Here is a 14,723-nt window from a genome sequence, read left to right on the forward strand (position 1 = left end):
AGTAAAGTCTATCGTATATCCATAAAGGGTTGTATAATTTCTTTATCGTTTCTGCAATCGCATTGCATGCGCGCGTAACCATGTTCATACTTTTGCCGCGTTGCGTCATCATGTGGTGAGCGCGGTGGCATAATCGGTCCACGCGTTGCCATTGGCTTCCTACCTCTCGTCACGCTCGATGCTGCGCGGCGACCTATTAAAAAAAAACTGAGCTGTTTGACCTTAAGCACATTGTAATCGATATACATTAGACTCAATTTCAATCAGTTCGAATAGTCGAACTACACGGAATGAGTGAGTTTCGAAAGTTTTCGAATAGTCGATCGATATCCAACATGTAACGAACGTGTTCAAACTAGACAGGCTAACACGTCGCCACACGTCGCTCGCACACACAACCTCCACACCCTCGTTGTCTGACGCAACGCGGATCAGAAGGGCAACATTTGTGGAATGAGAGAATATTTTCGGAGAATTTTCGAGAAAATGACAATTCAATGTACCAATGTACCAACATTCACGTTCACACTATCACGGTGAAAAGAGATTATGAAGAACACGATATGCGGAGGGAAAAAAAAAACAAATCTAGAACCCTGGCCGTAGATTGGTTTTTGGCACGAATCCAAGTCCGAGTTTTGCTAGGCTCATGTTTTTTCGTAAGGTCATCACGTCGAAATATGTGTCGCGAACACCGGACTTGATCAAACCTTGTCTTAGATAGCGAATGAACGTGTAGTAATCGCAAACGGCAGCTATCTGAAAAAATAAATCAATAATCGATCAATCACTATGCTTCTGGCCGAATATTAAAGATTAACAGAAGATTAACACAAGCTGTAAAATTATTTTTGACGCGAAAAAAATACGATATGCGTCTTCCCGAAAGAGAGGAAGAAGGACAAAAAGAAAATCCAATTATGGCTCGATTATGTCTATGATTATCCCTAAAAAGGGGAAACTGTTGGAATAAAAGAAAAATAAAAAGAATCCACATTTTCTTTCTATTTTTCCGAGATAAAATTTGGAACGTAAAAATATAAAGATAAAAATTATAAAGCAAAATAAAACTTACTCGGTTCCTTGCCAGGAGCGATATCCGATGCCATTCGTCGTCTTCGGAAACTCGAACACGATAAGGACAAAATCGTGAAACGTTTGTAAGCGCACAAGGCCTTAAAGGATCGGAAGCCATAAATAAGTAAATGAAATAAAAAACTAATCGTCACTATAATTACTTAATATGCTCACATTATCGACGGTTTCTCTTCATGTACCGGTTCCAATTCCAATTTATTGGCCGCTATAGAATCAAGAATTGCGTCGGACAGCTGCAAAACAAATCCGTCTGGAGATCTATTATCAACGATGAAGAGAAGAAGTGGCGGCAGAGATACGGTAAAACGAACCTCTTTCGCATGAAATAGCATACATGGTGAGATCTCTTCCGTATTGACGCGATCCATGAACGGATGGTGCACAAACGGATGACCGGCTTCTCGCCATGAGGTGAACTCGGACATTAGTATCGGGTCCACCTAAAAATTGTTATAGTTAAGAGTGTGTTCATAGTTTAAAATGATGCGGAAATTTGACGATATTCAAGTAAATAGTTCAAAATAATCCAATAATTAAAAAATTTCATACAATCTCTGGCAAAAGGTTAATGGTTGTTACGTTGCGGAGAATTTTTCGGGATAAAGACAAAAATAAAAAAGGGTAATAAATTTACTATAATTTATTAGCACATTTGGTACGTGTCGCGGATTCCACGCGACTCTTTTCAAAGCATCTGAAGAGCGCGCGCGCCGCGGACGCGACAAAGTTCCCTCAGCTCTCCTCCCTTTTGCGCGCTTTTCGCTCCGCCCACCTCTGCTATAGAAGGAGCCGTTCCGTGTTTCGAAATTGATTCCATCAACATGTCACCTGGCAAGCGGCAATCGGAACGGACTCGAGGAGCGGATGCGATCGATATCGAACATCAGCGCCACTTTCGACCAATACCATCTGCCAAAAAGGAGGAGAAGAAACTGGCGCGAGCAGGAGGTAACCGGCGTTCCTGAGGCTGTCCGGCGGAGTGGAGCACATGCACTCGCTCTGGACTTCGCACATACATCCGAAGATTTGTACTTTCCGGGCCCGTAGTGAGTGGCTGGTTAGGCCCCGCCCCTTCAGTATTGTAGTTGTGCATATATGTGTAGAGCGGGATGAAGACTGAGTAAGTACTCAGGGTGCTGAATGCAGCAGACTACACTTGAGCCACAAGGGAGTGGTTAGGCAAACCGTACATATACGTTAAGTGTACGTACGTGTATTGCCAAGGGCTCGGAGAACCCAGGCCGCAGTGCCCGTAGGACGGCGGCCAGAGGATCCTCACTAGTGCTGGAGCCTAGTGTAAGGCCGGTATGGGGCCAGAGTAAGGGTAAAGTGAAGGAAGGTATGGCGGTAGCCTTGGGGCCTCCCAAAGTACTGACCTGCGCGGCAGGGATAGAACCATCGATGCAGGACGCAAGCCTAGCGGCAACAATGACGTCGTGCAGATTAACTTCGGCCCCAACTCTCCGCACACATCGCATTCCCTGGGGTGTTAGAATCCCGATGCCAGTTCCTCACGGGTTCCTCTGGGAACGCGACAGTACAGGTAGAAACAAAATGTATTCTATTTGGTGTTATTTTTGATTTTTTATTTGGTAAGTTCTCTTTCATTGTTTAAAAATAGAAAACTCTTATAAAACTCCCGGCAGGAACTGCTTGATTTACGTAAAATAGGTCATTCCTGTGGTAAGCGATATTAGGCAAGCGACTACAAATACCGTGTACCTCCTCAACAGCCTCCGCTAATTTTTGCTCAGTATCCTTTTCTCTTTCTCGAGATAGATGTACAGTTGACGGTGGCAGCGTTGATGATTTTCGTGTTGCGACAGCACCAGACGAACTTGATCGTTTCGCTGCAGCTGGAATGCACCTTTTGACATTATGCCAACCAATATATTGATCGGTACAAAAGAGTACAGTTATGAGCGCTCACACGACGTCGAGAACAATTTTGCCAGAGCGGATTTGTGCTCTGGAGAGGTGCGCAGGAAATGATTATGGCCCATGCCAGGGGTTTGGACAAGGACTTTCAGTGCAGAGACCTCAGCTGACAAGACCTCAACCTAAAACGAGAAAATAAGGTCAATAAGAAGGTTAAGGTTGATAAGTCAGTCAACGTGGGAAACATATGGAAAATTTGTGGAAAAATTCTTCTTGCAAAACTTTGAATTTTAAAGAAAGAAAAGCAAACCAAACGTTCTTAATCGCCAAAACGATCGTTATATCGATTATGCTTGAAATATTAAGATGCTGAGCTCTCACCTGCAACTTAGACTCATTCAGCAACCTTTCAGCTCGTTCACGACGTTCTTCTGCATAGTTAACCATCCTGTATGCCTCCTATACAAAACATAGATATGGATTTGCCATGTAGTACGCATCTCAAGGGTTTGCTCATAGTCTTACCACTAATTAAAGAAAAGAAAAACAACTCACTTGAAAAAGCTTCTCGGTCAACTCTTGAACTTCTGCGTCCACCGTATCCTGTATTCGAGACAGACGGCACATCTTCTCGTCTTTTTCAGCTATTGATTGACGCGCTGCTCTGAATCGTTGATGATCGATCGATGATAGCACAATCGATAAATCAATGTGAACTTAGCCGACACTCACTCCAGTTCCTGTCGCATTCGCATGATCTCTTCACCACGTGGTGAGCATGGCGAAAGGTCGACCCTGTGAAAAAGAGCAATGTGAATCATGGTTATTGATTTTTTTCTGGATTTTTCTTCTAGAATAGTTAGCTTCAAGGAATGAAGTATGAGTATAATTAAGAGGATTAGTTGGGAGTTGAGCTATGATCCGCTTTTATTCCGACGACAGTTACAACGTCAAAAAAGGTAACTAAGAAAAATTAGAGCCACACTATAGTATCTCCATGATAAAAATTTGTAGCGTAAACCCTTAAAAGTGGCAGAAATATGGTTTTTTATTCTTAAAAAAATCTCAAAAAAATATAAATAGTGTAAGTTTTTGATATCGAACAGTCGGTGACACCACACATACCCATAATCCGGCTGATCCTTCCCCTCACACATTATTGTCATACCAGCAAGACTTATCGCCTCCGTCATTCCATCCACATACCTAGAATAAGGAGAAATGAAACAATTTCATAAATAAAAATTATTTTTTAAAGAACGCAGCAAACAATTTTCACCAGAAAAAAAGCCAAGTTAGAAGAGTAGGAAAATAAAGGAAAGCAAAGGCACTAGACGCATTTCTCTAAAAATTTTCCCAGAGTTCCTTTGATTTTTGCTTGTTTTTTAATAGTGTTTTTTTTTTTGACAGTGTAGTCTCAGAGTATGAAAAGTAGAACATTTGGTCATCTATATTTACAAAAAAAAAGAAATAAGAGGGCAGATAACCTCAGAAGAGAGCCAGATGGAGAAGTTCTTTTTTTTTGTTTGTTTAATTTTTCACTTATTAAAATTCATGTTCCTTTCTGAGCAACAAAAAAAATGAAGTAATAAGAAAATAAAAGAGAAAAGTGGGAAATAAACAAAGTTTTTTCCAGCCGGATTTAAGAATTCTAAAATTTTGAAAAACTTTAAGAAAGGCTCAGAGTTCAAAGGCGGAAACGATAAGAAATGTGAAAAAAAAAAGAAAAAAGCCGAAACTAAGAAGATTAAGGGTCGAATAGGAGGAGAAAAAAGTCGAAATGTTCTCTTCAAAATCTTTTTTGCTTTTTTGTCTTATTTCCTTTTCATTTCAATTATTTAATCAGATTTGAGCCTTTTTCCCGGATGATTACTCATCGACCTTTTTTCCCGGATGATTACTCATTGAATTTCGAATTCCGAACATCCATTGTCAATTCACATCACATCGATTACGTCACAAAGGACAACGACGAATTTGTTAGCGGTGGTGGGGGAAAAAGAAGCGATACAACTTTTTACAGAGCTGAGGAAACATCCTGCTGTCGTCGAATTCGATCCGAGACCTGCCCTAGTGGTAAAAACTCAACGAAGATGCTATTCGTAAAGAAATCAGTTGTATTCCAACGAGAGTGACACGAAAATAAACGGGGATCAACTCGACCAACCAAGGTATTTTCAATAAAAAAATTGTCCAAGAGAAGTTCAATTATGGTGGCTAACAAAACCATGAGAGTCTAATCCAACAGCAATTATTAGTTCCTCGAGAAAATCCTTGAGAACGCAAAGAGTCGCTTGAAGCGAATCGTCAACAATTCGAGACGCCACAATGTTTTCAGCTTATGAAAGCCCGTCAACCGACAAAAACAACAGAATGAAGTAAGGAGAAAGTGCACGGTGTTGAATAATCCATAAGGGGATGCGTCTACGTGTTCGACTTCGTACAATTCTCAGTCGTTCAGGATTTTATGAATGCGTGTTCACCTATACAATAACTTGAGAGGGACGGGGCCTAGCCGATGACTTAACCTAGTGTTTTCATTCTTCCAAACAAGTGTGGTACCAATTTATTGACCTCGGAAGAATGAAAGGCTTGGTTGGCATTGGTGCGGAATCGAACCGCCGATCGATCGGGCAGACACAGCGTAACCTCTTACCGGCTGTGCTACATCGTCCTAAAACAACAGAATCACATCTCTAAATCACCAGGAGATCGCCGGGAAATTTCACCAAGGAACTTTACCAATGAGGCTTAAAACAAATAGGATATGCAATCCGATCTCCGCGGAACGTGAAAGAAGCATCCGCTGCCCAGGATCCACAGCGGTGCTGCTCAGGATCGACGATAGAAATAGCTTCTGCGACGCATGACCGTGTTAGGTTTGAGAACTCCTTGTGGACCTCATGCTTAGGTCCTGCGACGATATTCGAGCGCCTCTGGAAGCGTTATCGTTTCACTATGGATCCGACGAGCTTTAGGCAGAGGTCTTCCTGCTCGAACCCTCTCTCAACCTAACCCTAGAACTGGAAACTAGCGCTAACCACACTGAAACACTGCGCAATCGGCTATGAGCGAACCTAGTCGTTTTTATCACAGCCGCCCGCACCATGATGAAGGACCATAGGTGAGTTCACTCGGAATCCATGGGATTACCCCGTAATGCGAATTTTGTACATGAAACTCTGCCTTTCATATAAGCATAAATCGCAAAATATCCAACCATAAATAATAATAAAATAAAAAATAAAAGATAAACAAATAAATAAAATCCAGAAGTGGCGAAATAATGAAAGCCGACTGAACCCCTCCATCCACGATGTTGATGTGACGATGTACTCCGATCGGTTTACGCTTGCAAAAAAAAAAACTGAGCCGTAAACAAATGTAAATGATTCTGTCATGTTCGCTAAAACATGCAAATGATAACTCGTTTACATCCGGAATGGATCAGATGATTCCGTAAATTCGCTCGTTCTTACATCGACAACATATTTTGGCCGCCATAATATAACAACAACGATGTAAATATAGTGATAAAAATAAACAACGATAGCGTAAATATAGCGATAAAATGGCAATATTTTATAGCTTCGCATTTTTATAATAGTTTTAAAGTCAATATTGAATTTAACTTCAAATTTAGGGAAATTCCATGAGCTGAACTCGTTTTAACTCTAGCGCTTCAACCTCAACTATTTAAAGCTTTAGACGTGTCTGAACGATCAGTGATTACTGGTGGGAAAAAAGAGGAACGAGAAGAAGCGTATGAAGCAATAAAGTCATGTTTTCCTAAATTCTAGCTACATTTAATCGTGTACGGAGCGTGAGAAAATGACATTCAAAGGAATGGTAATCAGTATTCTGGAAATTTCGGAAAAACACGGATAAAACCAATGCACTTATGTCTCAAGGAAGATCGGATGCTAGTGCAAAGCAACAGAATGAATTTTCATTTCTTTCGAGAAAATTCTTTCTGAGATGAAAAAGCCAACGAAATCTGCTCGAACTAGATAATTATTCACGTTCAGACGCGATCCTGGAAAAGTTCGCCAGAAGAATTGGCTCAAAAAGAGAAATATTCCTGCAGAAGAATTGCCTTCGGTTTTCAGAACACCATCAATCGAATACGTAGAATAAACACGTAAATAAATAAACAAACATAAACACGTATCACTAGAGGGTGCCCATAAGAAAGATGGTTGTTGTTTGTTGTTTTTGTTTCCTTTGTTTTTTGTGTTTTGTTTGTTAGCAGTGTCCAGAACATTACGTCAACGGCAGTAATGGGATATGTGGTTGTGGATATCGCTCACAGCGCTTTGGACTGCTGTGCTAACGACAGATTCTTACCGAGAAAAAGAGAAAAAAAGAGAGAAAGAGAGAAAATAGAAAAGGTGTAGGAGGAATGGAGAATGACTGATATGCCTTTTTCATTTCCACACTTTTGAAAAACAAACTCTTCATGCTTTCATTTTCGATCTAAATCAACAATATGTTAAGAAATGAAGAAATAATTAAAAAAAAAATAGCTATGCTATAAATATGAGAAAGTCGTTGCTGTAGTAGCAAAAAAAGCGCCGAATAGATAAAAGTTAAGGAAGGAAGAACATAAATTTTTATAAATTTATATTCTTTCTTCCTTAACTAAATTTTAAGCAAAAATTAAATTTTAAGCAAAAAAAATGAGGAAACTTTTATCTCCCAATCTTATGAGATATTCTATGAGAACATATGGAAAGTTCTCCATTAAGTTGCGGGAAAAGTGAGAATTTTAAAAAGCATCTGTCTAAGATATCAATCTTTACGTGTAGCACAGTTACTAATCGCAAATGTTCTGTCTTTGTAAGGATCGAGGCGAAAGAACTGCAAGAAAAAACATTTAAAAACAAAGTCTTTGTCCAGATGTGTCCAGGAGAAGGTAGATAGTCCTGAAAAAGCCGCGAGGACAAGCTAATATGTCTCGCGGTCCCATTCGATGGGAACGGGGCTACGTACGCGGGCGAAAGCACAAAACAGGAAAAGTCGCCGACGAAGCAAAATCCCCTCCCAAGAAGTTCAGAGGAAATGAAATCAGCAATCCATAGAAAGCAGAACTTAAACCGCTGTCAACACGTCGTTCATTAACAACGAACTCGACGAATTCGTTCCTATAAAAATCAATAGTTTCACGGGCGAAAAAAAAAAACAAATGAAACCGAACATATGGAATCATAGCATAGAATACGTAATAATTCATATAGGATATGATGCATAGCTGAAGCCAGTAGATCCACTAAACTACCATTAATCCACTAAACTAGATCGTAGAGAGTGAATGAAATGTGTAGGGGAGAAAGAAGCAAAGAAAGCACATCATGAAAGCCCGTTCGTTGTGTCTATTATCCATGAAAAAGCTAACAAAATTTGACAACTGTGTCGGTTCCGATGATGTCATCTCGGAGATGATTCAAGAAATTCCATTAGAAGCACGGATAATGTCAGGCGTACTGTAAATCTGCCCGACAAATCTTAAAAATTCGCGATTTCGCGAGGAGAACAGCAAAAACGCCGCAAACCCTGAGTTCGAGCGCTGTAAAAGCGCGCTAAGACCGCGTGCAATTAATTATTAAAATAAATAAAAAAAATTCTTTAATATCCTACCTTTAACTCACCCAACTAAAAACAAAAGTAAAAATCTCATAGGAAATCAGCTAAAATACGTATTTCCAATAAATGGAGCGATAAAACAAATAAAATGAAAACATACAAATATAGCTGAAATTAAATAAATAATAAACCATGATTAAAATATGTGAATAATATATAGCATAAAAATATATGAAATGTGTTTAAAAATCTGGAAATATTGTGAAAAGTTAGAAGTATTCTAATATGGAAATATGCTTTAAAAAAATAGGAGTTAAACTACAAAAATCAGGACGGGACCCCACGAAAAGTTCTCGGAAACGGGGTTAGAAGCGGAAAAAAATGAGGATACTCCCTCATACTACGTAGTTTACAAGAATGCAGTCTGCAAAAACACTAAAAAGTTACCACACGAAAAACTTCGCGGTGACCAAGGATTTGCGGAGCAGTTGTCCGCGTCGCTCAACAATTAAGACGTCCTCAAGACGATCGTCGATGATCTACGTTTGAGTGGGGGCAAGTGCCGCGTGGATGACTGATGAACATTTAACACGCACGACAACTGTCACATTTCGGGTAAATTTCCCAAAGAAAAATCGATGTTATCACTTTTTACCGCATGTACTTGAGCGCTAATAAACAAGTTCTGCCCCGAGGTCAATTAATTTGAGGTGGAACACCAGAAGTTGAGCATTAGCTAAGCGAAAAGTGAGTTCTTTGGGAAAATTATCGATTTTTCTCCTTTAAATTAGACTTAGATCCTAAAAGTTGTAAAATACGTCCTCTAATCCATCTGGTTTAGCTACAGGCATCATATACGTTAGAGCAGAATTTCCAAAAAAAAAAAAGACTTTTGTTGAGATTTGTGAAGAAAAAGAGAAAAAAATGTCGAGATTTCAAGGTAAAATTCCCAAAATTTTCCAATTTATTAATGTATTATCCTGTTTCTTGGCAGATTTCACAAAAAAAAATCACTTTCTAAGGGTAGCCTTAACCTCTCCTCCTAAGTGATCTGAAACAAAATAAATAAACTCATCACGCAAATATATTCACAGCATTCCATGCAAAATCTAAAAAATATCTCCATTCTCAATTATCAACACCCGTAATTATATTATAGTAAGTTATACACTACTACAATACCCGTAAAATCCCAAAGAACTACTTTATAATTCTAGAAAATGCACAAAATCGAAGCGGAGGTGATGTGACATTTGAAAATTCCCTTCAAACATCATTAAATTGTTGTCGAAGTGTAATTTGTTGCAACAAAAAAAGAGGGAGGAGAAAATGCGAAATTTATTTTAATGTGATGTAAATTTCACAGAACTTTCCCATATCCGCTTTTAGAATCCCTTTACCTCGAAATTTAAAAATGTCGACCGGGAAGTTTAAATTGGAATAGGAGGAGAGTTTTTTCTAGTGAGGAATTTTTAGGTGATTTTTCACTCAAAGAAAAGAATTAAAAGTTAAAGAAAGATTATTAAAGAATTAAAGATTTGAAGAAAGATTACTAAGGAACTGAATAATCGGAAGGAATTAGGGAAGCTACTAGAACTACAAAAAGTAGTAGATCCTCACCAACGCAACGAATAATACGTATGTGATGACTGTGAGGCGACGATTACGTTAACATGACTGTAAACAAAACGTTCGAACACAGTTATTCATCATATAAACACGTTCTATGTACACTTTCATTGCCGTTCACACACATTGACGTAAAGTATGACCTTTGTGACGATTTGTAACTCTGATCCGATGAATTCTAATCGATCAACTTTAATCGATCGATCGATCGATGATCAGGGATTTTCATTCGCCTTGGTGACAATCTTTAAGAACACGGTTGTTTCAACCAACCCCGCTAGTCGGTGAAACTGGTCGGGTTGTTTTCCTTTTGAAGGTCTTGCGTGGTGTACTTGGAACGATATCGAGGCTTGGCCTGAGGAGAGAGGAGGAGCTTCACGGGGGGTATGCATGGTATCAAAGACCTCGAACCATTTTCTGGGATTTGATAAAGACGAGTTTGTCGAAACGTCAGCCCAATAAAAAGTTTCACCTAAACCTCGTTGGTACAACAAGAAAACAGAAAGATCAGGGATTAATTTTCGGATGAACAATAATTTTTAACTAAAAAAAAGAATATAAATAGTTAAATAGCTCATACTAAGAGATATTGTAGTATAAAAATAGTTTGAATTGTGTAGGTATTTATTTTCAGACGAATAGTAATTTTATGTGAAAAAAATATGAATAAATAATTAGCCTATGCTGAGAGAAATGATTTTAATTGTGTATCTTTTTCAATCAAGAGAAAGTTGAAAATTTTCACCCTATTAATTTGAATTTGTTAAATTCAAACTCAAAATCTGAAAAAAAAAAACCTTAAAAAAATTAAGTTTTTCCGCCAGTAATATCTACCACATATGCACTTTTCGTTCTATGTACTTACATTACAATTTTAAAAATTATTGCAGTAATTTTTCTAACGCGTTAAAGAATTTTGAAAAATCCTCAACATTCAGCGCAAATCGCTTGAAGTTGTTTGATATTTAAATTTTTAAATTTGATAAAAATTTGTTACATTCGGGATAATTCACGGTCAGTTATCGGAGAGGCACAAAAAAGCAAGGAACGTTTTTTTCTCGAAGAATTAACAATGGTTTTCCTCATATTATTTCAGGATTTTCACTGGAATCGAAGCAAAAACCACGTTCCTTTGTCGCCCTAGAGTGCCTGCAAAACAGCACATCACCCTTAAAAAACGAAACGTTCAGAAAATAATAAGCACATCCAGCGCAGGTCCCACACCTAGCGCTGTCCCCATGCAAGCAGCATGTTTGTGTAAGTAGCAACCACAAAAATCCAGAGAAAAAAAAACGAAATTTCCGAACCGAAGCGAATCCGTCGCCAATTGAGCTGTGAAGTGCTGTGAAAATTGTGTCAATCGAGCGAGCGACAAGAGCCACGGGTCAAGCTGTCTGTTGGTCACACGACCTCGTTGCGGATTTTCAAGCCCGAAATCCCGGAGTCTTTAATCCGTTCAAAGCTGGGGATTTTCAATAGGAGCGACCTGTAGTTGAACTACTTTCGTGCAGGTGAATACACCTGCACATATTCCTTTTTCTATTTTAATCTCAGAGTTTTCCGAAAGTTCGCTAGAAATCCAGAAAATCTGCGTTCTCTGCATCAACAAAGGCAGATAAGAAGAGGTAAAAATAAATAAATATATATGTAAGTGTAAATAAATAAAATAGATAAATATAGAATAAATGTATGAGCATATAAAAAGTAGATAAGAAGTTATTTGATCAGAAAAGAGAAGAAAAAGAGAGGAGAGAAAAGGAAAAGAGAAGAGAGAAAAAAGGACCGAAAAATTTGGAATTTTCCGAAAAAAAAAGATCAAAGTCATGGTTGGAACTTCCACATTATAGAAATTCCCTTCAGCAAGTAATGACCACCAGCAAAAATAAATATGTATTTTGGGTTTTTGATGACTTATTGATCGCCGTATTTTTATCCGAAAAAAAAGGGGTTTTGGTGATCTTAGCACTACATGAAAAACCCGCGAACATGAATCGAAGCGTGGCGCGTGGTGATATCCACGCCTTTTTCCACCTCTATCCATTAATAGATAAAGAGGTGGCGTAGGAGAGTTGTGATGCGGGGTGGGACGGGGAAAGCGTAGTAGGAGAGCATAGAGGGTAGCGGAGGTAAGCCAGAAAAATCACTTGCACACTACATTTCCATCCATAACGAGTGGAATTTGCTATGATGACGTCATTCTGAATAGAAAATTGTGGAGTGACCAAAAATGCAAATGTTTACTGAAAAATAATGAAGTGTTCTTCTTCTCTCACTCTTCTAGAGAAAGGAAGATTTTTTGTCTAAAGGCATCACCCCACAAATCTGTGGTGGTACGGGTTTCAGGCGAGTTATGGGCTTATAAGGGGTCGTATGTTGTGGAAAAGAGGGTGATTCCGTCCATTTCTCCTGAATTGCCGTAAAAGACGGCCCGGAAGATGTGGCACGTGCACAAAGCTGACGCGCTCCAATAGAACTCGCTGTAAAAAAAAACAGCGCCCCGGAACGTTCGAAACCGCATCTCCCTTAAAAACCTACTTTGACCAATTGACAACAGCAGATTTTTTGCGTGTTTAACGCCAATTGCTTCTATTAACTATATTTGAACAAGGAAATAATTATAACAGATAATAACACACCCAGTGCAAGAAACATTTTGAAAAAATTCAGAAATCATAAAAAATAGCCGTTTGAAGTGCGGGCCTTATTTGTGACACAGGCTGTCGTCAAAGGATCCATAGAAAAAGTATTTGCGAGGCAATGGACAAGAATATGGAATTTGTTGAGTCAAGGATCTCTCAAAAAAATACGATAAAGCTTAAAAATGCACAGAAATTCACCAAAAAAACAGGTCTTTTGAAGTCATCAAACAACAACGAACGTCAACGTATTCTTTTGTTCCTCCCGGCATGAAATATTTATGAGGGGTTGACGAAGCTCAGAGCGCAAAACAACTCGCAAAATACCTGAAAAAAAAATACTATTCGGAAATTAATTGCGTCGATTTCGTAAATCTTCCAGCCATTAGCTTCGATCCAGAAGAGTGTGTGGAAGTTGGTGAGAAAACAGCACATAATACTCGTGGGAAAAATGAGGATCAGTGCGGCGCAAACAGGACGCAAGTCAATTTTTCAAAATGCATCCCAGCCGTCAACACCCTGGGAATTCCTTACGCTTCAAACTAACAACAATGGCACATAACTATATGGTTAGCGGGAGAAAAAAATCGCCGGGATTTAAATGCTTTCAGAACGGAAATTAGTGTGATCTAAGAAAAAAAATATGGGAGAAAAGAATAGAAAAGGGAAGATTCGAAGACGCCATCCCATAAAAAGAATAAGGAATGAACGACGATGTCGAGTGAATGAAGAGAAGAAACAAAAAGAAAAGTGGAAGAGAATGAAAAGAAAAAGAGAATGAAAAATGAATAGAAAGAAGAGAATGAATAAACACAGTTTTTTAGTCTCTATCTCAATAGAAAGGCGAAGTAGCGCAGTCGGTAAGAGGTCCCGCTGTGATTGCACGATCGATCGATGGTTCGAAACAGCGCTTGTGCCAACCAAGCATTTCATCTCTATCGGCCAGTAACGCGTTCGTAAATCTTAAACAATTCTGAATTAAGGTGAACGTGATGGCGCATCTTAAGCGTATGGTTATCGTGGTTTATTGATTATTTATTTATCTATTTGTCGTGCTTACTGTAAGGTACGCGTCAGCGCACATTCACCTCATATATTCCTTGATTGCACTTCGCTTAATACTGGAAACGCTCTAACTTTTTGTGGAAATTTTCAACTTTCACAAAATGTCCAATTTTCTGGAAGAATTTCTCGAATTATATGAGATGTTCTTCCTACTGTAATCGCTGTAGTTCCACTCAAGACCTCGAGGATCACAAGTTAGCTACGAAATTTCCAGAGTCTGGGAGCTGTACAACCTCTTTGAAACGGTATTTTCATGACTTTTTAAATACGCCGCTGTCTATAAAAATATCTTGTCTTGTTAAAATTTTTTTTTTGCCTTTTCCTGAGAAAATTTCTATTCATCTATATCCCCTCTCTGGGAACTTTCTAGAAATTAATCACTCCAGAATCCAGTAACATTTATCCAACTGGATAAACGCATCCTAACGAATTACTTATCCTAGGTTGGATATATCCATATCCAGTGAAAATTTGTTCGTGGATAAGTGTTTCACGCGATGGACAAACATATCCACTCGTTCGTTATAGCATTGGAAATGTTTACCTCACAACACGACAAGGGTCCCACAACGAAATCCCATCGCACCAAGTCGGCGTCAAATCAACTAAATAATACTGTATAGGGGGGTTAGAAAAACGGAAATAAAATGCCGATCGCTTCATTTCCATTATATTTATCCTTTCAAGGATAAATCTGTTGGATACAAGGTCTGGATTCGTACCACTTACAGGTTACCCATTAATGTTTTCACTTGATATGTACATCTTTACATAATTCTAATTACTTTATTTGTTTTTGTATTTATTAGTTATTATTTATGATCGTATTACTGA

General features: G+C 38.6%; 1 protein-coding gene across 1 annotated transcript; it reads right to left on the reverse strand.

The window, feature by feature from the left end:
- Positions 1–588: 588 nt before the first annotated feature.
- RB195_020499 (uncharacterized protein) lies at positions 589–13,096 on the reverse strand (the record flags this gene model as incomplete). The annotated part of the gene is made up of 11 exons (XM_064188825.1): positions 589–759; positions 1,076–1,175; positions 1,252–1,331; positions 1,410–1,538; positions 2,821–2,954; positions 3,029–3,158; positions 3,358–3,435; positions 3,532–3,640; positions 3,709–3,771; positions 4,102–4,182; positions 13,026–13,096. 11 exons carry the CDS (start codon positions 13,094–13,096, stop codon positions 589–591), a joined length of 1,146 nt encoding a protein of 381 aa, XP_064044706.1.
- Positions 13,097–14,723: the final 1,627 nt, after the last annotated feature.

The sequence above is a fragment of the Necator americanus genome, chromosome II (genome assembly GCF_031761385.1).
Source record: "Necator americanus strain Aroian chromosome II, whole genome shotgun sequence".
Classification (NCBI taxonomy): Eukaryota; Metazoa; Nematoda; class Chromadorea; order Rhabditida; family Ancylostomatidae; genus Necator; species Necator americanus.